General features: G+C 50.5%; 1 protein-coding gene across 1 annotated transcript in view; it reads left to right on the top strand.

The window, feature by feature from the left end:
* Positions 1–9,796: 9,796 nt before the first annotated feature.
* Positions 9,797–22,657, top strand: part of PLCG2 (phospholipase C, gamma 2 (phosphatidylinositol-specific)) — a 116,889-nt gene continuing 104,028 nt past the window's right edge. The window contains exons 1-2 of the mRNA XM_012730654.1: positions 9,797–9,876; positions 14,660–14,896. Of these exons, the coding sequence (XP_012586108.1) occupies positions 14,713–14,896 (184 nt within the window). The 5' untranslated portion in view covers positions 9,797–9,876; positions 14,660–14,712. The remainder of the gene's footprint in view (positions 9,877–14,659; positions 14,897–22,657) is intronic.

The raw sequence follows: 22,657 nt of genomic DNA, 5'->3' as shown, positions 1-22,657 counted from the left end.
GTTCAGAGGGCCAGGTCTTGAGTCGCTTGGGGTTCCCAGGGCATGTGTCCTGAGCCGGGCAGATACTGTCATGCATCTTCCCTTCTGCCGCATTCTGTTATGGCAGACACAAAGTTACCAAAAAAGTTATAAACAAGTTATAAAAAAAGTTACAAAGTGGCCCTCCCTAGTGGCGCAGCGGGTTAAAGCACAGCACTGAGAATCTAAAGCCGCTTCCACATGAGTTCGATTCCCGCCTGCCCCGGAGGTGACCACACGGCGCGGCAGACCTCTCCTGACCCGCCCGCTGCTCCCCTCAGCAGTGTACTTCGTCGATCTGCCTGTTCTGGTCCCCGCTCTGTCTCTGGTGAAGCCTCTCGCCGCCCCTGAGCCTCTGACCTGTACCCCAGTTCTGTATGCACAAATAAATAAATCTTTAAAAAAAAAAAGTTACAAAGCTCCCCCAGGTGTAAGCAGGGGAACTGGATCCTCCCTCTCAGCAGCAGAAGGTTCCTGGGGATGAACAGGAAGGACAGACAGGTGAATTTGGAAAATACTGCCATCCCCAGCTTTCGAATCGAGTCTCTCTAGGGGAGCAGGGTGTTGCCACCAGGACCATCTGGGGGTCTTACCCTTGCCACTTACAGATTATTTGTCAGCCAGCCAAGTCCTCTGGTCATTCTAGTTCTCTCTGAGGCCCATGACAAGCCCATGTCCCCATATTTCCTCTTGTCTTATGTATCAGGTGGAATAGTGTCTGCCCCAAAATCATGGTCCCTCTGAAATGAAAATATTACCATATTTGGAAATAGGGTCTTTATCCACAATGTCATGTGAAGAAGAGATCGGGATGGATTAGGGTGAGCTCTAAATCCAAGGACAGGTGTCCTTGTGAAAGAGGACACAGAAGCGCCCAGGGAGAAGGGTGTGTATCCAGAGGCGGAGATTAGTGTGATGAGTCTCTAAGCCAAGAGACGCCAAGGCCATCTGAAACTGGGAGAGAGGCTGAAGCAGATTCTCCTTCTTCCTCCAGGTACAAGCAGCCCTGCTCCATTTCTGCCTCTGAACTACTTGGGAATAGATACCCGTCGTTTTAACCTTCTGAGCTTGTGGGGTCTGGTTGCAGCCACCACAGGAAGTGAATGCACCCCGTTTGGGACATTTTGGCCCCGCGCAGCTTGGTGGTCTGACTGGCTGCTTAATTCAGACCTGATGCTGAGCTTCAACCTGGCGAAGAATGTCCAGGGCGATGCACCTGGCAGGGCGGGGCGGGCGGGGCGGCTGTGCTGCCAGGGAGCACTCGGTACCTGTGAGTCACGGCTCTGCCGTGTGTTTGCTTGCTCTCGTTTTATTTTTCGTGTTTTAAGTTGGAAAATTTGGACTGGCCTTCCATGATGTGATCTCGGTCTCCCCACTTCCCCCGGGCAGGGGTGATGCTGTCACAAGGGCACTGACCCTGGTGGCTACAGCTGTGACCTTCAGGAGCAGGAGGGAAGCTGCTCTGGTTGCGGGCATTGTCTCTACCTGTAATCACAGAAAGGGCTCACAGCCCTGCCTCTGCTGGAGGGGAGAGCCTAGGGGTGCAGGCTAGAGCTGCACCCCAGGGCTTCCAGGGACTCTTCCAGGGATCAGCCTAGTGTCCCTCAGAGATTTTGCACTTGCCAAACCTGCTGCCTGGGAAGTTCCTTCTCCATGCCCTCACTTAGCTCTGCCTCCTCAGATCCCAGCCAGGAGTCACCTTCCTCCTCCCCCTCCCATTACAGTCAAAGCGGCACCCCAGCTGAAATGACCTTGTGAATATGTTTCTGGCTGATGGTCTTTTCCATCAGATGTAAGAGCTGTAGGGACTTCTGTCTTTGGGGAGGAGAGGATGCATTCTTGTAGCCTATTCTCGTATCTTTAATAATGCGTGGCACAGAGCAAGTATTCAGTTAGTGACTGTTGAGTGACAAAATGTCTCAGTCAAGAATGCACACCCTAGGGAAGGAGCTTGACCATCTTGCTGTATCTAGCCTGATTCCCTTGTTCTGAGCCCCCACTGCTCACAGATGATTTTTCCAAGACAAATCTGCCCAGAGAACACCTCTGCCCTGAGATCTCTGATAGCTCCCCAGTGCCCCCAGGTTGAGTCCCACAGCCTCTGCAAGACCAGACGGGTCAGGCATAAACCCAGCCCTGCCTTCTAGCACCCACACCCTCTCCCCAGCTCAAGTGAACCACTCCCCAAAGAGGGCGTCCTTCCTGCCCTTCCCCACTGAGCCCTGCCCTCTCTCCTCCCCATCCAGCGACAGCCCTGTCTTTTTGCTAGACTCCTTCATGTCAAGGCCTTCGCCTCCTCAGGAAGCTTTCCTGGCCTTTCCAGAGCCCATATTAACTGCTCCCTCTTCCTCACTCCCCCACCCTTCACAATCCAGGTTAACACCTGGATTGTAATTGTGTATTTTTCTTTTAAAACATGTTTACACTGAGGATGAATTTTGTTTAAATCATGTCTGTGCTTTTGGCATATGAGTCAGGTTGTATAATCTTACCACATTCAAAACAGGAAACAATTCCAACTCCCCCCCCCCTCAATTCCCTTATGCCGTTTTGTAGTCAACCTTTCTTCCCACCCCAACCCTGTTCTTATGGTGTGCTAAGGAGATGCCAGCCTTTCAATCATCTGGAAGAGCTTTGGTTCTTCCAGCATGTCTTATCAATAGGCTCATACTGTTATAGGCTTTTTATTTTAAGATTTATTTATGCATAAAAGAACTGGGGTGTAGGTCAGAGGTGTGGGAGGGTGAGTGGATGAGAGGATTCACCAGAGACAGAGTGGGGAGCAGAACAGGTGGATCTACTGAAATACACTGCAGAGGGGAGCAGCAGGAGAGGCCAACTGGAATGTGTGGGTCAGCTCCCTGGCCCAGGATTGAACTCATGCTGCAGTGGCTGGCAATAGCTCAATAGCCCTGTGCTTTTAATCCCCGCACCACCAGGGAGGCTCATAAAGTATCTTTTAATTAAGTATATACATAGTTTCTTGGGCACCATGCTATTTCATACTTCAGACTAAATAGAGTGTAAACATAACTTGCACGTACCAGGAAACCCCAAAATCGTGTGACCGCTTTACTATAATAGTCAATTTATTGCATTGGGGAGGGGTGCTGGAATAGAACCTGTGGTGTCCTTTATCACCTCGGTGGATATTATCACTGTGTGGATATTTACTCATCTGATTACTAATTGAAAGATACTTGGATGGCTTCCAGTTTGGGGTGATTATGAAGAAAGCTACTATAAACTTTAGAATATTGACGTTTGGGTGGCCATATTTTCCTTTTGCTTGGGTACATACCTAGATGCAGACTTGCTGGGCCATCCAGAAGTGTGTGTTTCATGCTTTCAGAAACTGCCTTGTTATTTTCCAAAGAGGCTGCACATTTCCTGTTACTGCCACATGCTCTCCAGTGCTGGGCATAGTCCATGGCTTTTAGTTTAGCTATTTTAACAGGTATGTAATGATATTTTTACATGTGGATCCTCCCATCAGCTGTGACCTCTGGGTAAGGAATGAATCTTCCCCCTCTTTCCTCTCAGAGCCTAGAGCAGCGGTTGCTTAGTCGATTCTTTTGGGCTGAGTAAATGTTCTATTGAATTGGTGTTTGATGAGAATTTGTCTGAGACTTCATCCGAGACTTCATGGGCAGAACCTTAGTGGTACCTTTCTCAAAAACTTATGAAGTGGTCTTTCGGGAGTGGAACAAACCTCCCTATCTTTATGGTTAATACCTTCCTATATCCATCCAAAGTACCCTGTTTTTACCCTTTCTTCCCTGTTGTTTCAGTGGAAGGCACTGGTTTATAGTAGAGGATATAAAAGAATCCTGGGGTAGAGTGGTGGGTTCTTAAAATGCAGACTCTGCTGCCCCTACCCTGGGGGTTCAGCATCTTTGGGTATGTCTCCCTGACAACTCTCTAGGAGAGAAAAGGGAGTGGAAATAACTTTAGATCTTGGAGTCACCAGACTTTAGATTACAACTTTGCTGCCAATGGATGGTTCACCTCTGTGATTCATTTGAACACTCTGAACTTCAGTTCCTCATCTATGAAACAGACAAGAAAGTAATTGAGCTTTCCCACTTTGTCATGTCATGAAGATTAAATGCATGTATGCCATGAAAGGTCCCTGTGTACAGATCCTTGTTACTTATTCCATAAATGTTACTGAATTTGATGAGCTGCAAAGATTTTAAATGCTTAGCAAACTGTCTTTTATTTGCATGTTCTTGTAGCTATATAGCTTAAAGCAGAGAAATGTACATAAGTGTATAGTTCACTGAATTTTACAGATGCAACACCCTCATGTAGCCAATGCCCTGTCAAGAAACAGAAGCCACCCATGTCCCTAGGACCCCCTCTCTGCTCATGTCCCATCACCACCTTTCCAGGTGAGTGATACTCTCCTGACCTCTATTAGTCTTGTTTTTGAAACAGATCTATGGTCTAAGTTATTATACATCTTTATCATTTAGACATACTCAGTCGCACAGTTGGTAATTGTCAGCCCCCCCCCCCACCGGGGCTCCCCGAATCCTGCCCTTACTGCCCTGAGGCCTGCCTTCCTGCCCCCTCCCCACCATAGAGCCACTCTGCTGATGTCTGTGGGGTCTGGTCACCTTTGCCCCACAGCCTTGGTCTAGCAAAGCTCTGTCCTCTTTAATGCTTTTTAGAGAGCTTTTGCCATCCTTCAAAACAAGCTCAAAGGCCACCCCCTCCAAGAAGTCCTCTAGCCCCTGGGTCTTGCTCTCCCACCCAGCTGGCACCGTTCTATGCTAGTAAACCCTTCTTCCTACTCTCTCCTGCTCCAGTGGCAAACACTCTGCCCTTTTTACCTAAGAGATGACAGAGTGTATGTTGAAGTTCACCTGCTCCAAGCCCCCAGATCCAACTCCAAACTCCTTGATCCTGTGACCTTAGTTGGAAATGGAGTCTTTGCAGATGTAATAAAAGGAAAGCTCTCCCGCTGAGATCATCCTGGGCTAACTGCAGTGACTGGTGTCCTTGTCAGAGAAAGGAGCAGGAGGTTCAAGACACTGACACAGGGCGGAGGGTTGTGTGAGGTGGAGGCAGACAGAGAGCATGGCAGTCCCTGCCAGCAGTCGAAGCCAGGTAAGAAACAGGCAGAGCTGCCCTTCTTGAGCCTTAAGGGAATCACTGTCCACTGCCAACACTTTGAATTTGACCTTCTGGCTCTCAGAACACTGGGTGAATAAACGTCCATGGTTTTAAGTCACTCTATTTGTGGATATTTGTGACATGGGCCAGGACACTAACACACAAGATCTGGGATTGATAAGGGCTGGCTGTGTTGAATGAATGAATGAGTGAATGAATGAATGGATAAATGAATGAGCAAATGAATGAATGAAGAGAGTGAGAGGGCTACTTGGCCTTGCGCAAAGAAAGAAGACCATAGGGTATTTTCATGCTCTGTGCTGAATGCACCACAGCTGAACCCCAGGGTGCCTTCTGGACCCCATTTCTCCTGTCCTGGTTACCAATCCCCTGTTTTGTCACATGCTCTCAGCCCCCACACATGATTTGGGGAGGCTAACCCTGTCCCCAGCATCAATCATTTGCATAATTCTATTTCTGTGAGCACTAGGGACTTGTGACCTGACTGTCAATGACACAGGAGGTTGCTGGGATGCTGGGAATGGATTTCCTCTTCCTGGTTTCTTCCCTTGGCAGGTCTGGTTGCCAGATGGGGCAGAGGTGGGGAGAATCCTCATCCTCTTCATGCTGCCACATGCCCCTGCCGCCCTCTGGAGACTGTAGCTGTGGTGCGGGCCATGGGCTGGGCCACCAGTCCAGGTCGGCCCTTACTCTCAGCAGTGTGGATCAGGGCCCTGGGCTCAGACATCGGGCGGCGCCTCTCTGGGACCCAGCCCAGGTGAGGGGGAGCCGGGGCTCACACCCGGCGCTCCTGTCCCGGCACTGCCTCTGCGCGTGCACCTCCTCATTGGGCTCTTGGTTTTGAACCGCCTCTCTTGACTTAACATGAAGCTCAGAGCTTGTGCAAGGCAGCAGTCTCAGCACAGCGGGACAGCGCTTCTGCATCCACCACAGTACGAGACCAGGTGTCACCTGTGGGGTCCCCTGGAAAGGTAGCAGGAGCCAGGGCGTGCCTATGCATTGGCAGGCTCACTCTGCCACAGCAGCCCTGTCCAGTGATGATGCAGCTAAGACTCACAGAGGAGAGTTCTGTGCAGAGCCTCACACCCAGCGAGGTATACAACTGGGATTCTACCCAGGTTAGTCTATTCTGGGTTTAGTCTATTCTGGAACCAAGTTCATGTGTCCCGCCAGCTAGACTATATACTCATTGGGCAGGACTTTGATCATTCCCCTACCTCCCTGAGACTCCTCCCAGAAATGTGTTTGTTGAATGGATAAACAAGCCCTAGCAGGAACCAGAGGCTTGAGAAACCCAAAGAAGCCAGAAGACCCAAGGCCTTTCCAAGCAGGCCTCAGTTTAAAGTGCAGACTCCTATCTCTTAATGGTAAAAGCAGTAAGTAGCCTGACAATATTACTAGCAAATGGGCAAGGAACTTGAACAGACCTTTCTCTGAAGGAGGCATGTGCTGGCCAACAGGCCTATGAAAAGGTGCTCGGATTCACTCATCCTCAGGGAAATGCAAATCAAAACCACAATGAGGCACTGCCTCACATCTGTTACTCTGACAAAAGATAACATGTGTCAGTGAGGTGGTGGAGAAAAGAGACCCCTTGTGCACTGTTGGTGGGAATGGAAATTTATGCAGCCGCTATGAAAAGCAGCCAAGAGGTTCCTCAAAACATTCAAAAGAGACTACCCATATAAAATCCAGCAATGCCTTGGAAGAATTGAAAGCAGGATCTCCAGGAGTGAGGGACACTCCCATTCTCATTATGGCATTACTCACAACAGCCAAGATGAGGAAACAACAAGTGGTCATCACAGATGAATGAATAAAGAAAACGTGTTATTGGCACTCAGTGGAATAATATGCAGCCTTCAAAAAGAAGGAAAGCCTGCCATCTGAGGCAGGATGAGTGGACCTGGAGAATGTCATGCCAAGAGCAATCGCCAGTCCCAGAAGACAAATGCTGTCTGATTCCAAGGACTTAAAGAGAGGACACGAGAATGTCCTGGAGTGACAGGGCCTAGGCACCTGTTGAATCAGTATATGATTCTGTCCTACAGGGTGAGTGAGTAGAGCTCTTCAGTACAGGATTGTGCCTCTGGGCAAAAATATGCTGTTGGAGATCTAACATGCTATCTGCCCTCTTGACAGATTGGTGAGCATCTGAGCCATACACATACACACAAATAACAAAAATGACAGCAATAGTAAAGGGAAACAAGAAACGTTTGGAGGTGCTGCGTGTTTCTTACTTTGATGGTAGGGAAGTTATTAACATGGTGTAGATATTTTGCAAACTCATCAAATAGTGTTTATTTATCATGTGTGATTTTTCAGATGTCAGTTACACTCAATAAAACTGAAAAAACAAATAGCAGAGGACCACGAGGCAGGACCCAGCCCTGCCGAGTCGGGAAGGCCTTCTGGGTGGTACTTCCTCTCCCTGAGGCCTGCCAGCCCGCAGCTGGGACTCAGCTTGCCCCACGGGACGTGCACTTCTCTGAACAATGTCGGGAAAGGAAACCAAGCTTAAATGCTCTCGGGGATTTTTTGGGTCATTTTTGGCTGTGGGGGCGGAGGGAGAGGTGGACAGGCTTGGCCGTGGCTGGTGTCTTGGATGGTGGGGAGAAAAGGCTCAGGTTTGGAAGGCACTGTAATGAGAATTAGCAATTGCCACCATACCTAGCCAAGGCTGTGTTGAGGTGAGCTCTGCCACAGTTCACCCACCCAAAGTGCACAGTTCAATGTCAACAGAACAAAGCCATTCAGCCATCTCACAGTCAATCCTGGAACCCTCTCACCACACGTGAGAGAAAGCCTGTACCCTCTCCGTCATCACCGTCCAGTACCCTCATGCTCACCAGTCCTAGGCAGCCACTCTTTTCCTTTCTGTCTCCTTAGCTGTCCTTCTGGATATTCTAAAGGTAAGTCTCATGATGGTGAAATTGGGAGAATCAGAGAGGTTGAGTGGCCAGCTGAAAGTCACACAGCTAAAGAGAAGACAGACCTGGGACTTGAACCCCACTCTCCAAGGCCATACCCCTTCAACCCCTGGAGACTCTTCTTCTTCCCAAGAACAATATAAAAAGCAGCCCCCAGTTTTTGAGCTAGCATGCCTGCTTCCCCTCATTTATCTCATTTAATCCTTAGCTACCCTGGAGGTAGGTACAGTTATTCTGACCCGTTTTGAAGAGTGGGAAACTGTGGCACTGGGGCGAATGGGCCAATGCACCATGGCTCTTAGTGAATGGAAGAGGGTTCTGGGGGGGAAGTGTGCATACTTGAGGACTGGTGAGGGGCACAGAGTCAAAAGGGAAGACAATGATGACTGAAAGAATTTTCTTTCAGGTTCTTTTAGCTCCCATTTCAGCCCTTCTTTCTTTTATATGAAAAGGAAAAAGAATGTTCCCTCCACCCTTTGAGGTCACTTCCTGACCCATTTGTGAGCCTGTGTGGAATGGTTACAAACTCATTCCTCTGGCCTGCATGCCCCCTGTTAACGCTGGGGATGGGCACTGGGGATATGTGCCCATGGGCTATGGCAGCAGAGAGGGGCTCTTGCTTCCACCACCCCCGGACTGAAAAGATCAGAATCCTGTAACAGCTAACAGTGATGGGGGCTGACTGCCTTCCCCACGCTCATGATTCCTGAAGAGTTGGCCCCTTCTCCAGAGTGGGTGATCTTATAACAAGCCTTCCAAAAATGTTAGAAAACTCAGTATCTGCTGAGTAGCCCTCAGCCGGCCCCTGGGCCAGTCCCTCAGGAGCTACAAAAGAAATGAATCCTGGATTTTTGAGCCAGCCAATGAGTCCTGTGGCTTCATATATAATTTCAGCCACAGGGGCATTCGTAGTGTTTTATTTTTTTTCTTTTGTTGTTGTTTTTGAAAGCTGGAATTCAAGCCGGGAATAAAACTGACCGACTCTGACAGCCATGCAGGAGAGTCAGGAGTTAGCGCCAGTCCTGGCAAGACGCATTTCAAAGATGCACGTAAAGATTTGAATAAAATTGCCTTAGGAAACATGAGACTGGACAAAGCAATATTTCTCTTAAATACTAGGTAATGGCATACAGCCTCCGACTTGGTAAAAGCCCTGAGCACCATATCTAGGCACTTATGTCTTCTATATGCTTAGAAGCTGATATATCAAAGGTGCTGGTGGGGGAAAAATTCATTCATTACAACGTTGGGGGCTGGCACAATTTGGATCCTGTATCACCGAGAGGGAAACTGAGGCTATTCAAGTGGCGTCTCCCAGATAGTAACGGTAGCACAGCCCTAGTGACCATTTCAATTAAGGGGTAGCTCCGATGATGAGGATTATGAGGAGTACATTAAATGCACGTTAACAAATGTGTGCAGTAGGCACTCCATAAATGCTACTGTCCTATCTGGAAGTTCTCTACTTCTCTAGTGACCAGGACCTGTAGCCTCGCCTCCTGCCTGCTTCTCCTTCCACTGGGGGAGGCGGGTCCCAGGCCTGGCCCGCCCCCCAGCCAGTCCGGAGGCAGTACCCCTGTACGAGAGAGCTCTGGGCTAGGCTGCTTGGGGGGTGGGGCCGGCGGGGCGGCCCTGGGGAGTCACGTGGCGCATTGGCGAAGCAGAAGTAGCAGCGCGACGTTGGAGGGCTGGAGGGCGTGAGCCTCAGGGAGTGCCCAGAGCCGGGGCGGCGGGTGTCTGCGCGGGGACCCCCGAGCCGGGACCCGCGGCTGGGCACGGGCAGGTGAGTTGCTCGGTCGGGAGGGGGCGCAGGCGAGAGCCGGGGAACCTGAGGGGGGGGGCGGGAGGGGGGAAGGGGGGCGCGACCTTCGCTGAGGCAAGGCGTCTGGGGTGGGGCGCACCGTCTGGGGGCCCTGTCTCCTGTGCCAGGCTCGGGAGGGGACGGCAGGGTGCACCCTTTTCCGCGGCGGGTGCTACCTCGCGGATCCGTGGTCTGAGCTTTGAATGGAAGGAAGCCCAGGGGAAGCGGCGGCTGGAGGGTCGCGTGAGCTCAGACTTCCAGGCTGCTGTGGCCAGGGGTCCTGCATGGGGTCGGGCCGCGTTTCTTGGCCACCTCTGTGCCAGGGCTGGCGGACTCACGGGCGGCCCGGCCGGTCCCCGGCACTTCCCCGTATTGCACAGGTGGTTGCGGGTGGTGGATGGCAGAGCGGATAGCACCCAGGCGCAGCCCTTCCCGGTGAGCCACTGGGAGAGTGTTCTGGCATCCAGTTTCTCTCTCCAAGTCCTCGGTTGTATATATAATTATGTGTGTAGATCTGTGCGCTTTCCTGACCGTGTTTTGAAATCCCAAGGAGATTATTATCCCAGAGTGGAAGAATTTGAGAGGAAGATGTGGCCGTTGAACTGGGATTCTGGCACAGTCTGGGAGGGCCTCTTTTTAACCAAGATCTTGAACTAGAGAGAGTCTGGTGGGGGAAGGGGTGGCTGGGTCCAAGGGAACCCGGTGGTCTTGTGTCAGTCAGCTGAATATGAATTTCACTTCCAGCTGTGTACCTGGGCAGAAGAACCTCTCTGAGCCTCAGTTTCTTCAGGATATAGGACAGCTCAAGCCTAAATTCCAAGCGTGCGTTGAGCATTGGAGCCTAACTATGGAAAATAGTGCCAGGCTAGTTCTTCACCCTCTGGCTAAGTGCTAAGGGTTGGGCAGGGACCATCTTAGTGCCATCAAGCAGTCCTTGTTGATTCGGCTGTAATTCCCGGGTGTGTGTACAGCAGGGGACCCCACTCAAAGCTCTTCCCTGCTGCTGCTGCTATGCCCCCTTCCTCCCCCATTCCCCCAGCTTGTAAAGCTCTCTAGAAGGGTTAAAGCTGGGATCCCCATGAGTAGTTATTTTGCAATTGGTGGAAAATTGTTACCGAGGACACTAGAAAACTCTTCATTTAGAAAACAGCAACCAAAAAAGCCCATCCATTATGTCACCACCTAAAGTCCAAAAAGTCAAGTCATCCCCTTTTCCCTCTTCCATCCTCTGAACGTCACCACCCTCCCTGGATGTTCCAGGCATACAGCTTTTTAAAAATATAATTATATTGTACTTACTGGTTTGTGAATTTTTGTTATTCAACCTCATGGATTTTCCAGATTGTTTGCTTATAAATCTCCCACATTCTTTTCAGTAGTCAAAGAACATTCTTCGGTGTGTCTTCCACTCTTTATTTAAGGCACCCCACACACACCATTGATGAGCATTTGTTTTCTGTATTTTTTCTTTATGTTTTTCTATTACAAATGTTGTGTTGGTGAACATTGTTATGTTTTTCTCTCTGCTCGTATTTGACACCTGGATTAAAACTTATACATGTTCTATGTTTTAATAGATGCTTGTGTCTCCCACCAGAAGTGGAACAAGCTCACACTCTCTACCTGCCCAGTTCCTCCAAAGAAAATATGTGCTCCCCTCTTGTTGTGGGTTGTAAGATGAGCAGTAATGTCTCTGTAGCTCTGAGAGGGGCAGTAATCTCGTAGGGAGGCTGTGGTGCTGGATTTTTAACAGAGGATGGTTTTGTGGGGTCTGTATAAGATTGTGTGCGGAGAATGCTCACCAGGGAGCAGCAAGCTCTCCACCTCCTGGTGCTGGCCCTTTGTCCCAGAAGTTCATTTCAGCTGAAGGGCATGAAGGGTAGAAGTGACCAAGCTGCTTATTAAATCTCAGCCACGTCTGTATTCGTACCACACGTATGTAGCTGTGTGATCCCTCTCTGTCGTTTTGCAGGATTACCCAGGGTGGATGAGAAACAGGAACGAAAAAGGGTTTCAAAGCTGGTTCTTTCCTTTTTTTTTTTTTTGAAAGCAGAAGCAAAATGGAAATTGCCCGTGTTGGCTGGTGCCCTGCCCTCAGGCCAGGCGCCTGGGAGATCTCCTTGCCTCGGTTGCTGAAGTGTTGATGTCTGGAAGCCTCAGCTGGGTACTGAGTGGACTTTGGAGGGTTGGCTATGAGATCTTGTTTATGGTTGAAACAACTCACTGGGTTTCTGAATTCTGGAAGTAATTGGACTCCACAGAAGGCTAAGTTCTGTGTCCTCCCAGGGCAGGCTTCAGAAAGAGCTGAGACCCCTGCCTGCTGGCTGTCGGGGGATGGGAGGTGTAGGAGTGACTGCTCCCTAGTGGTGCCTGTTGCCCCGTGACCTTGAGACCTGGGCACGGGGAGCTGCAGGCGCACATGTCTGGGAGTGGCAACAGCTCCAAGGAGCATTGTGAGTGCCGGGCAGCTGGCATCTGCTTCAATTCCTGCTTCTGCCACTTTGTGGCTGTCACCTCTCTCGGGAGGGGTGGGGGCTGCCAAATTCCTACCTGGTGGAATTTGGTCAGAGGGTTTCTGCATTCTGGAAAGCAGGTGCTGAGGCAGCAGCGGCATGGGATTCAGACCAGGGGTCCAGTCCTGGTGCTTCCTTCCGTCTGCCTAGCCTCAGTCATGCCATTTCACCTTCCAGAACTTCGGTTTTTTACTTCTGGGGTTTCTCATCCAGTTAAATGAGATGGGCCAGGTAGAACAAGGGCTGGCACCAGGGGAGAGCCGATAAATACCCGCTTAACCAGCACAAAGCTGCTCACAGGCTCCCCTCCGCTCCCCGAGGCCTGCAGTCGGGCTGTGGTTAGGGGGCTCGTCTCTGGCTCAGTTCTTGAAGTACCAGGTTAGTGCCGTCACCCCACCTTTGCTTAAGACAGTTTTGGCCCGAGTACTGGCTTCGTCTGTTTTCAAGATTGCGTTAGGCTGCCCTCTTCCTCCCGAAATGTTCTCTGAGCCCCCTAAGCTCGAGTCTCATCCCAGACTGAGATAAGGGACCTCAGGGACCCTTCCTGCTGTGCTCTTGTCTCCTGGGTCCCCCCAGTCTGCTGGCGTGCTTGCCTCTACCTGGGCTGGGTCCCAGTGTGGAGAGCACAGGTGCAAGTCACGATTGTATTTCTGGCTGGTGGCACACTCTCCGGGGGCCCTGCATGTGAGATGGAGGGAGGAGGTAGAGGGCCGCTCTCCGCCCTTCCCCACGCCCTCTTACTTGCATGTGGTCCCCTGTTCAGGGCCTGGCACAGAACGGACAATGGAGCTCCACACTGGCCGCCAGACTGATCCGTATTTACAGAGGCCTGACTGGATACAAGCACGGGCTATAGTGAACATTGCAGCTCCCAGTCCTTCCAGTGCCCCGGAGAGCAGTTTTTGCCCCTATTTTACAAAGGAGGGCCCTGAGACAACTGGACTGGAGGCCGGGGGAGGTTCTGCAGAGCTGGCGGGGTGGCCCAGGCAGCCCCCTCTAAGCATTTGCATGTCACCCGCAGGTGCTGGGCGCTACAGAGTCGTAACTGCATGCCTGCAGGAATTTGGAAGGAGGGGAGGAGACAAGAAAGATACATAGAATAATTCCATAGAATAATTGGTGGATAAAAGTGGTGAGACCAAAATCTGAGAAGCAGTGACTTTGTATCTTTGTTTTAAGGGACCCCAAAGTAAATTACTGCTTTAATCCTTGCAAAAACCCTGGACATTCTTGCCTTCCGTTTCCTTCCTCTCCACAAGTGTGGACGAACCAGGGGATTTAAGAGGCCTGGTGTGCAGCCTGCAGCGAGCTGGCCTTCTGCGCGAGCCTCCTGTGGGAGATGGGCAGTGTGCCTTTGGGGGCTTCTGAGGCCGAATGCAGAGCCTTGCCTTGTGGAGCCAGGCTCGGAAGCGACAGTGTCACTCTTGTCTGCAGCACCCTCTGGCCCTCTGTGGCAGTTGGCTGTAGGGGCTGGACCGGAGCAGGGAGACCAGTCAGCAGCAGATCAGAATAACCCACATTCCTAGGGCTTCAGGGAAGCAGAGCAGCTTGGAGTGCTGGATTTGCTGGGTGCATTTGGAGGGGTTGCCTGTGGGGTAAGAGAGGCATAGTTGGTTCCTGGAGGTGGGGCTGTGTGTGGCTGCCCAGAACACCTGCTGCACATGGGAGCATGGCGCCTGGCCTCGTAACTGACCCCTGCCCCGGCATTTGAGAAAGAAGGCAAGTTAGGCAGGCAGAGAGAGGGCCTGCTGCCTGCTCAGGACTGTACATGCCAGTAGGAACCTACACCAGGGCTTGAACTTGGACCCTGATGTCCTCTGTCCTTTTGCCCTGGTTTTTTTTTTTTTTTTTTTTTGGTTCCTGTTCTCAGCTGAACTCAGGAAGTAGAGGGATGGTTAGAAATATCCAGGCAGGATAGAAAAGGATGATGGTGGAGGGTAAGTGTTGGACTGCTTTGGCTATTCAAATAGGAACATGGTGGGGGGAGCGTGTGGGGGTCACTGCCTGGCTGGGGTGATTTGGTTATTCAAAGCTGGGGTAACGGTTGTCTCCGAGGCCCTCCCATATGTCGCCTTCCATTTAAACCTCTGCACATCTTGCCTCAGCTCTCTAAGCGGTCAGCAGCTCCCTGATGCTAGATCCTTCTCCTGAAACTCATTCTATGGGCACAAGACAGGATTTTGGCTCCTGATACCCACACCCTGTTATCTAAATCACTTTCAGTTGACTACAGCCCGATACTCTCCTTCCAGCCTCCTGTTTCCTTCCTCCTTCCTTCTCCCTGGAGTGGCCAGCAGTGACCACCATGGCCAACATGGACGCCCTTCCAGAATATGAGAAGAGTCAGATCAAAAGAGCCCTGGAGCTGGGGACCGTGATGACTGTGTTCAGCTTCCGCAAGTACAGCTCGGAGCGGAGGACGGTCCAGGTGATCATGGAGACCAGGCAGGTGGCCTGGAGCAAGACGGCTGACAAGATCGAGGGCTTCTGTGAGTACCCGGGGCTCGGGCAGTGTGGCCCGCCTTGCGGTGCCCTGGCCCATGACCTCTCTTCCTGCCTTCAGCACAGCTGCAGTTGCTGGTTTGATACTTTCTGCTGTTCTGAAAATGAAAGTGTGTCTGCTTGGTCTGGGTAGCTGAAGGGGTTGTGAGCAGGTGGGGGGAAGTTCAGCCAGGAAGCCATGGAGGCCTGCTTGGGCCGTTGTGGGGCTCACCTGGCCTGGCAGGGGCGTGCTGTTGTCTGCCAGCATCAGGGATTACGTGGTTCCCCTTTTTGGCCTCATGTCTGTTCACTTTCTTGGTGAAGTGACCAGAACCTGTAGGCTCTCACAGCCAAATGCCAAATCCTGCTTAGTTTTACTGGAACCCATAGAGTGAGGGGCCTTTGCTCTAGTCTCTGTGGAGAGAGCAAGCCACGGAATGTTCTGTAGCTTTGATAAATTGGAGGACTCTTCCCTTCCTTACCCCCTTAGATTGGGCGATGAACTCAGTTCCTACAGTTTATAAAAGTTGTTCCCCCCCCCCCCAAACAGAGTGGGGAGACTTAAGCAACGGTCAGTTGCAGAGACTTGTGTTAATGTGTATTTTAAACATATTTTTTAAACAAGCTTTTCATTGAAAAATGACAATGTATGGTTGGGGGTAAAAATCAAATAATTCAGAAATAAAGCCCCATTTCCTCATTTCCCACCCCGTGTGTCAGCGGCAAAGCAAACTCATCACCGACTTCTTTTGTCTTCTTCAGAAGTGTTCTGTGTAGGTGAATGGGTCCTACTGCGTGCTCGTTCGTGCATTCATTTCTTATTTTTAATTTAGTGGTTACCTTGGAGGTTGTTTATCAGCATGTCGATCTACTTTATTATTTTGTGACCATGTAGCTTTCCAACTGCAGAGTGACAGTGTGACCCCAGGGATGGACATTTGGAGCTATTTCCAGTCTTTTACTGCTACAAAAGACAACTCTCTGTGCATTGTCTTTTTGTGGGTCACAGCTTTGTTGAGATGTCATTTACACACTGTGTGTTTCACCCACTGGAGAAGAGCTGCAAAGTTTTTTTTTTTTGAGATTTTATTTATGTATGTATATAAGACCTGGGGTGTTGGCCAGAGGTACAGGGGGTGAGAGGATTCACCAAAGACAGAGTGGGGAGCCGAACAGGCAGATCTACTGAAATACTCTGCTGTGGGGAGCAGCGGGTGAGACAGGAGAGGTCTGCTGGGCCTTATGTGGGTCAGCCCCCTGGTTGGGGATCGAACCCCCTTATGGGGGTCAGCCCCCTGATTGGCAATCGCTGATAGCACTGAGACTTAACCCCTGTGCCACTAGGGAGGCCCTGTGATGGTTTTTAGTATATTTACAGGTATGTGTAAGCCATTACCACTTAATTTCAGAGCATTTTTATCACCTCAAAAAGGATCCCCCCTTGGCACACGGGTGACTCGGTGATGGGAAACCCACGGGGATTACAATTGAGATGAAAAAGAAATGTACAAAATGATGTAAAAGTAAACTATTATGTTATAAAAAAAAAAAAAGGATCCCCCCTTAGCCTCACTCCTACTCCTACCTTTCTTCACTTTTCCTCAGCAACCATTAGTCTACCTACCTCCTTTGTCAGTTTCCCTGGAAGTTTCCCATACATGGAATCACAGGACCTTTTGTGTCTGGCTTCTTTAGCTTAACATTTTTTCTGGGTTCATCCATGTCACAGTGTGAAGCTGTTATTTTTTATTGCTTAGTAATACTCCACTATTTGTTTACTCATTCATACATGGGTGGACATTTAGGCTACATTTAATGCTGCGCTGAGCAGTCATGTTCAAGCGTTGGTGCATTTTCATTTCTCTTACATATAGGCCTGGGAGTGTAACTGCTGAATCATATATATGCTTAACTCCTTTTAATCGTTTGTGAAACGGCCAGCCTATTTTCCAAGTGGCAGCACCCACCATTTTTCATTCCCTCCAGCTGTTTGAAAGGGCTGTCTTTGCATGATTTTCTTCATGCACATATATGTGTTTATCCTCAGGATGACTTCCCATCAGTGTCATATCTGAGCTAAAGAGTGTGAGTTAATTTACCTTCCCGGGGCAATTTGACACCACCCCACAAAAGCCCATGAGGCCTGAGAGTATCCCCATACCTTCATTCATGCTGCGATGGCACTCTGAACTTGGTCATTCATGGGTCAAACCTAATACCTGGGAGTGGTTCTTCATTTGTTTTTCTCTAATCGGCAGGGAGATGAAACAGCCTTCTAAAAGCCTTCCTGCTCAGAGCCTGGCCAACCTCCTGTGGCCCAGAGCCAGAATCCTGCTTTGGAATGCCCATGTGTGTGGACAGTTCTCCTCCCAGTTTGTTTGCATTGGTGACACTCCATGTCCCAGGTGGCCCAGAAACCTGTTGCAGCTGGGGCAGGGGTGGGACAGGCATGGATGGTAAATACAGCTGCTACCCTGAGAGTGGACAGTGCGTCCTTCCTCCACTTGCGCTAGGGGCCCCACGCCCCATCAGAAACACCTGGGGGGCTTCTAAAGCACAGGTTTCTGGACTCCCTTTTCCTAAAGCTCATTCTGATGGTCATGATTCTGGCCTCCCCTCAGCTGACTAAAATAATTCTTCTCCCAGAAGTGCTAAGGATGACTGCCACTCGCTAGGCTGGTTCGGACTCAGTATTTTCAGTGCCCTGAATCCTGGTGCCTAGCCAGGTTTGGTATAGACAGTTGTGCTCCAGCCTTTCTTCCATTAATCTATCCATCCTCCCTCCCATCCAGCCTCCATCAAACCATCCTCCTCCCTTCTCCCTTCCCCTTCCTCCCCTTCCCCCTTCCTCTTCTTCCCCACCGTGCCCTCCCACTGTATTTGAATGCCTGCTCTGCCAGGCTCTGGTATAGGTCCTAGAGATGCAGCAGTACTTAAATTAGGTTCAAATCCTCATGAAACTTCCACTGTCTCCTTAGGTATACACAGTGTGACTGTTGACTTTCTGGACAGGCAGTGCTACATGACTGTGGGAAAATTGCATCCACTTTCTGAGGTTTAATCTTCTGTCAGAAGATGGCAATGCCACTGGTGTCCACCCGCACGATTATGGTCGGCAGTAAATAAAAGGACACACAAAGTGGGGTATAGCCGTCCATGGGAAACGCCACTGTCTCTTTGCCATTAGTGGCTTCCAGCTTGTCCTGGGTGCCAGGTCATGCCGGGTGGTGGTACTTTTTCTGGAGGGCAGTGAGGGTCCACTGAAGAGTTTTCAGGGAGGAATGGTGTGATCAGAATGCCTTCTGGACCGTGCTCTGATGTTCTCATGTGAGGTGACTACTTTGGTGGCATTTGTGAAGTGACACAAGATGCCAATTTGGGGTTAAAGAGCTTAGAAAGTCTCTGGGCCACTTGGAGCATAGGTCTTGGGACTCTGGGTGTGGCTCTCAGGGCCCCCTGTCCATCTCCTGCTATAAGGGTGATGCCCAGAGGGGAACCCTCCAGGTTTCTAGTCACCAGTACCCTGAAGGTTACAGTGCAATCTCTAGGGTGTAAGGAGACATAGTCGCACCCTGGCCTGTGATTCTGGGGTACTTGGCAAGTGGAGAGTGGCATCTGGACAAGCTGTCACAATCCCTGTGCAGGCCAGGTGAAAGCAGACACACAGAGACCCCCTCTCCCAGGGCATTTGCTAATGCCTGCAACGTCTGTAGTTGCCATACTGGGGGGTGGGGATGCCACTGGCATCCAGTGGATAGAGGTCAGGGATAGTGCTGAAGTGTACAGGACAGCCCTGGCCAAGAATTATCTACAAATTGTCTACAAATTGTCATTGGTTCCATGGCTGGGGAGCCCTGCTCCAAACTCACCTTGCTCTATCCACAGACTGTCATCGTTCTTAACAGGATTTCTCTGGATGGATCTGCTCAGATGTAGACGTTGCTTTGGCTCAGCCCATACATGCCATTGTCCTGGGTGCTGGGTGCTGCTGAGAGAAAGCTGCCTGGAGTCCCAGTCTTGGTGGTGAAACAGTTGGCGGCCAACCATCGCAGGGGACTGTGTCCCACTCCAGTGTGGCCCTGCCGGGGGCCGTGTGAGGGAGGAAGGAAGGTGCTCGAGTGTTGATGTAGAGGGGGGTGGCAGGGAATGGGGGCGGGGCTCAGCGGAGGCGCTGCTTGTGGGAGAGCAGAGGGAAGCTGTGTCAGGTTCCGGTAAGGTGCCCGTCCCAAAGTGGGACCCCCAGGACCACTGAGTGAGAAGCATGTGGTCAGAGACTTGGCAGTGGCTCAGCTGGGTGATTTTTCTACCCGAGTGGTTGTCCCTTATGGTCCTCGACTGGCTTGTCACCTGGTCTGGGAGATCCTAGCATCTTCATTCCTATGCTTGGAACCTTGATGGTGCTCACTGGAAGACCGGGCTCAGCTGGAGGTGCTGACTGCCCGGTCTTGCCCGGAGTTGGACTCATTACATGGCACCTCCCAGGTGCCACCAAGGGTTCTAGGCTGATGCTGTAGGGCTGATAACTCGCAGATCCCAGGAGGCACTCACACCAGCTCAGGTGAGCCAGACCCGCTCAGGTCCCAGGAGCAGGGACTGTTTGAGAGGGAGCAGCCTGCACATCAGAGCAGGGTCTAGAACCAGATGGTTGCCAACCTGGGAGCCAGCTACCTCCTTGGCCCCTGGACTCCAGGTCCAGACTTGTGTCAATCCTGCTTTTCTACGTACAAGGTGCGTGATCCAGAGCAACTTATTTGACCTCTTTCTGCCTCTATTTCCCATTTGTCAAGTGAGAAAATCATAGTTCCTATCTTTTTGGGTGAGAATTAACTGGGTTTTGCTTAACGTGCATTTTATGTGTGGTAAGTATTGCATAATTGAAACTTAATACAGTAAGAGGAAAAGTTCCTGGACAGGGAGTCCCAAGGCCTGGTTCCTGACAGAGGGAGGACCATGGGGCTGGAGCCAGCCGGCCACAGCCACACTTTCCCTTTTGCTTTCCGAGCGTGCTGGGATCTCCCCAGCACTGTCTCGGAGTGGCGGGAGGCAGCTTTTGCAGAGGTGACGTGGTGACACAGGGCTGCCTGCATGGCTTTTCTTTCCTTCCAGGGCACCAGGTGAACAGACTCCAGGTCCAAAGGGACCACTTGTGTGTCTTTGAATGGACCCTTTGGGGTCTTCCGCAGTCACATCCGTTTGGGGTGCCTGGACGTTGTATCAGGAGCCAATGTGCCAGCTGCTTGTGGAGTCTGGTTGGGTTGGCTGTGGCCTTGATCTGCCTTGGGGCTTGGACCATGTCCAGCTGGACAGAATGGGTCTTTCCTCTGAAGTTTCTACTTCTGCTTCCATGTTTTCTCCTTCTGCTCTTACTTTCGGCAAGTTGGGGATGCCAGTGAGTGAGGGATTATAGGAAGTAGGAGGCACTCTGTTTTCTTGGGTTTAGGTTCTTGACTTTCCTGCCGGCTGATGGTGCTGCTTGTGGTGGCTGTTGCTGTTGATGGGTGGTTACTAGTGGTGAGTGGTGATGATGGTGGTGATGGTTTGGTGGTGGGGAGTGATGATGGCACTGAGTGTTGGCAGTGTTGGCAGTGGCTGCCGGTGTTGTTGGTGGTGGTGATAATGAATTGGGCAACAAGGAAGCCGATGGTGAGTCACCTCCAGTGAGCGCTCACTAAGTACTAGTTCCTGTGTGGGCATTCACAGGCAAACTCTTTGCATCCTCACAGTAACCGTGTAAGCAGGAATCATCTCCTGGGGAGCTGAGGTGATATGCTTCAGGCCTCTCAGCCAGGAAGGCAGAGATGGGACTCTCTGCCTATAGAGTCCTGCCTTTGTCCTGCTCTGTGCTGCTTTCTCTTCCTCTTCTATCTCAGAGATGTTTCAGATCTGTACATGACACAGAACACGCTGTTGGAACCCAGAGTGACTTTGTTCAGATTTTTTAAGATTTATTTATTTATTTATACGTATTGCAGGCCAGAGTTGCATGGGTGAGAGGATTCACCAGAGACAGAGTGGAGAACAGAACAAGCTGGTCTACTGAAATTCACTGCTGAGGGGCGTCGTGGGTGAGATAGGAGAGGTCTGCCTGTATCATGTACAGACCTGAAACATCTCTGAGATGGAAGAGGAAGACAGAGGACCCTGACCAGGATTTGAACTCATGCAGCCGTGGCTGGTGATAGCTTCATAGCGTTGAGACTTAACTTCTGTGCTGTCAGGGAGGCCCCAGCTCAGACTTTCTTAACAGAAGGAGCTGCATCAATTTTTGTGTGTGTGAAAAAAGGCTGCTGGGAGCTGAAAGTGCCAAGAGGAAGAATTCTAGAAATGCCCTGATCAGCAGGGAGACTGACTGCGGTGTGGACAGTGCTCACACAGCCAGGGGTGGAGAAAGGGAGCGTGTGGTGTCTTGGCTGACTCTGAAACTCATTCTTGGGCTTCTCAGCCACTGAAAAATTCTGAATATTTTTCAGAGTTATTATTTTATTATAATACTTTCATTTTTTTCTAATGTTTTTCTTATTTTATGTAGAACTGGGTGTAGGCCAGAACTACAGAGGGGCAAGAGGATTTACTGGAGACTGAGTGGGGAGAAGAACAGGTGGATCCACTGAAATGCACTGCTGAGGGGAGCAGTGGGTAGGCCAGGAGAGGTTCTGCTGCACCGTATAGATCAGCTCCCTGGCTGGGGATCAAACTCAGGCCTCAGTGGTATAATAATGAGACTTAACCCCTAGGCTACCAGGGAGGTCATCAAAATGCTCTAGGACAGTGGAGCTGTCAGTATTTTGTTACTGGCACCTCCTAAGAAGAAGCCCATTGTCTGAAAGCAGTTCCTAAGCTTCTCAGGTAAGTGGCCTTTCATAGATGAGGTGAGGCCTGTCTGCTGTGCCTATCCATGTATTACTTTTCAGTTATACATGTGCTGTACGCATATAGCCCGGGGATCTGTGTTCAAAGACCCCTACTCCTACACATCAGTTCTGTGCACCTCCATTTCTTCTTCATAAGTGGAGACGAATAAAAGAACCCAGTTCTTAGGGCTCTTGTAATGATTAAGTGAACAATGTATATGAGATACCTTCAGTGCCAGCTACTGGGGAGTAGGTCTTCAGGAAGGAGCTGTTTTTGTCTCATCATTATCATCAACTATCAGTTGTAGTACATGGCAAGGATGGGGTTAAACACTAGAACATCTGTGAACGTGACTTTCCTCTCTGCACCCACTGGATTCCTCTGCTCTCCTTCTGGGATGCATGTCTCCTCATTGGAGCTTGGAGAGAAAAATCGATTGGTGCCTCCTTGTGTGCTGGACAGCTGAGGAATTGGTTTCTGTGGTTCTTCAAGGGTTATCTTCTGTTTCTGATGGTGATGGCTGATGTTCTTAGCTTTAGTTCCTTTGTCAATTGAGTGAACACTCCAGGACTCAGCTGCTGCTTACCACACTTGTCACTGGGGAGAAAGTGAACAGGTGCGTGGAGGCCTGCAGAGGAGCCAACAGTCTTGTAACATTCCATCGGCATGGTGTGTGATAAACGCTAGGGGGGAAGACTTGGGGTCCGTGACAGCGTGACAGCCGCAGACCCTGTTCAGTAGGGCCGGCCTCTGGGAAGCCTTAGCTGTGGCCTCTGGGAAGCCTTAGCTGTAGACGTAAAGGTGACAGGGATAGCATTCCAGGCGGAGAGCCCAGCAGTAAGTTTGGGCATTAGTCAGGGTGGCCTACTGCAGTGGCAAGTGATTTCTCTTTCACTCAAGTACTGTTTCTGGGCTGG

Source organism: Condylura cristata, unplaced genomic scaffold (assembly GCF_000260355.1).
Source record: "Condylura cristata isolate star-nosed mole 26May11 unplaced genomic scaffold, ConCri1.0 scaffold00028, whole genome shotgun sequence".
NCBI classification, from domain to species: Eukaryota; Metazoa; Chordata; class Mammalia; order Eulipotyphla; family Talpidae; genus Condylura; species Condylura cristata.
The sequence above is the reverse complement of the archived record's forward strand: the minus strand, read 5'-3'. Positions and strand labels throughout refer to the sequence as shown.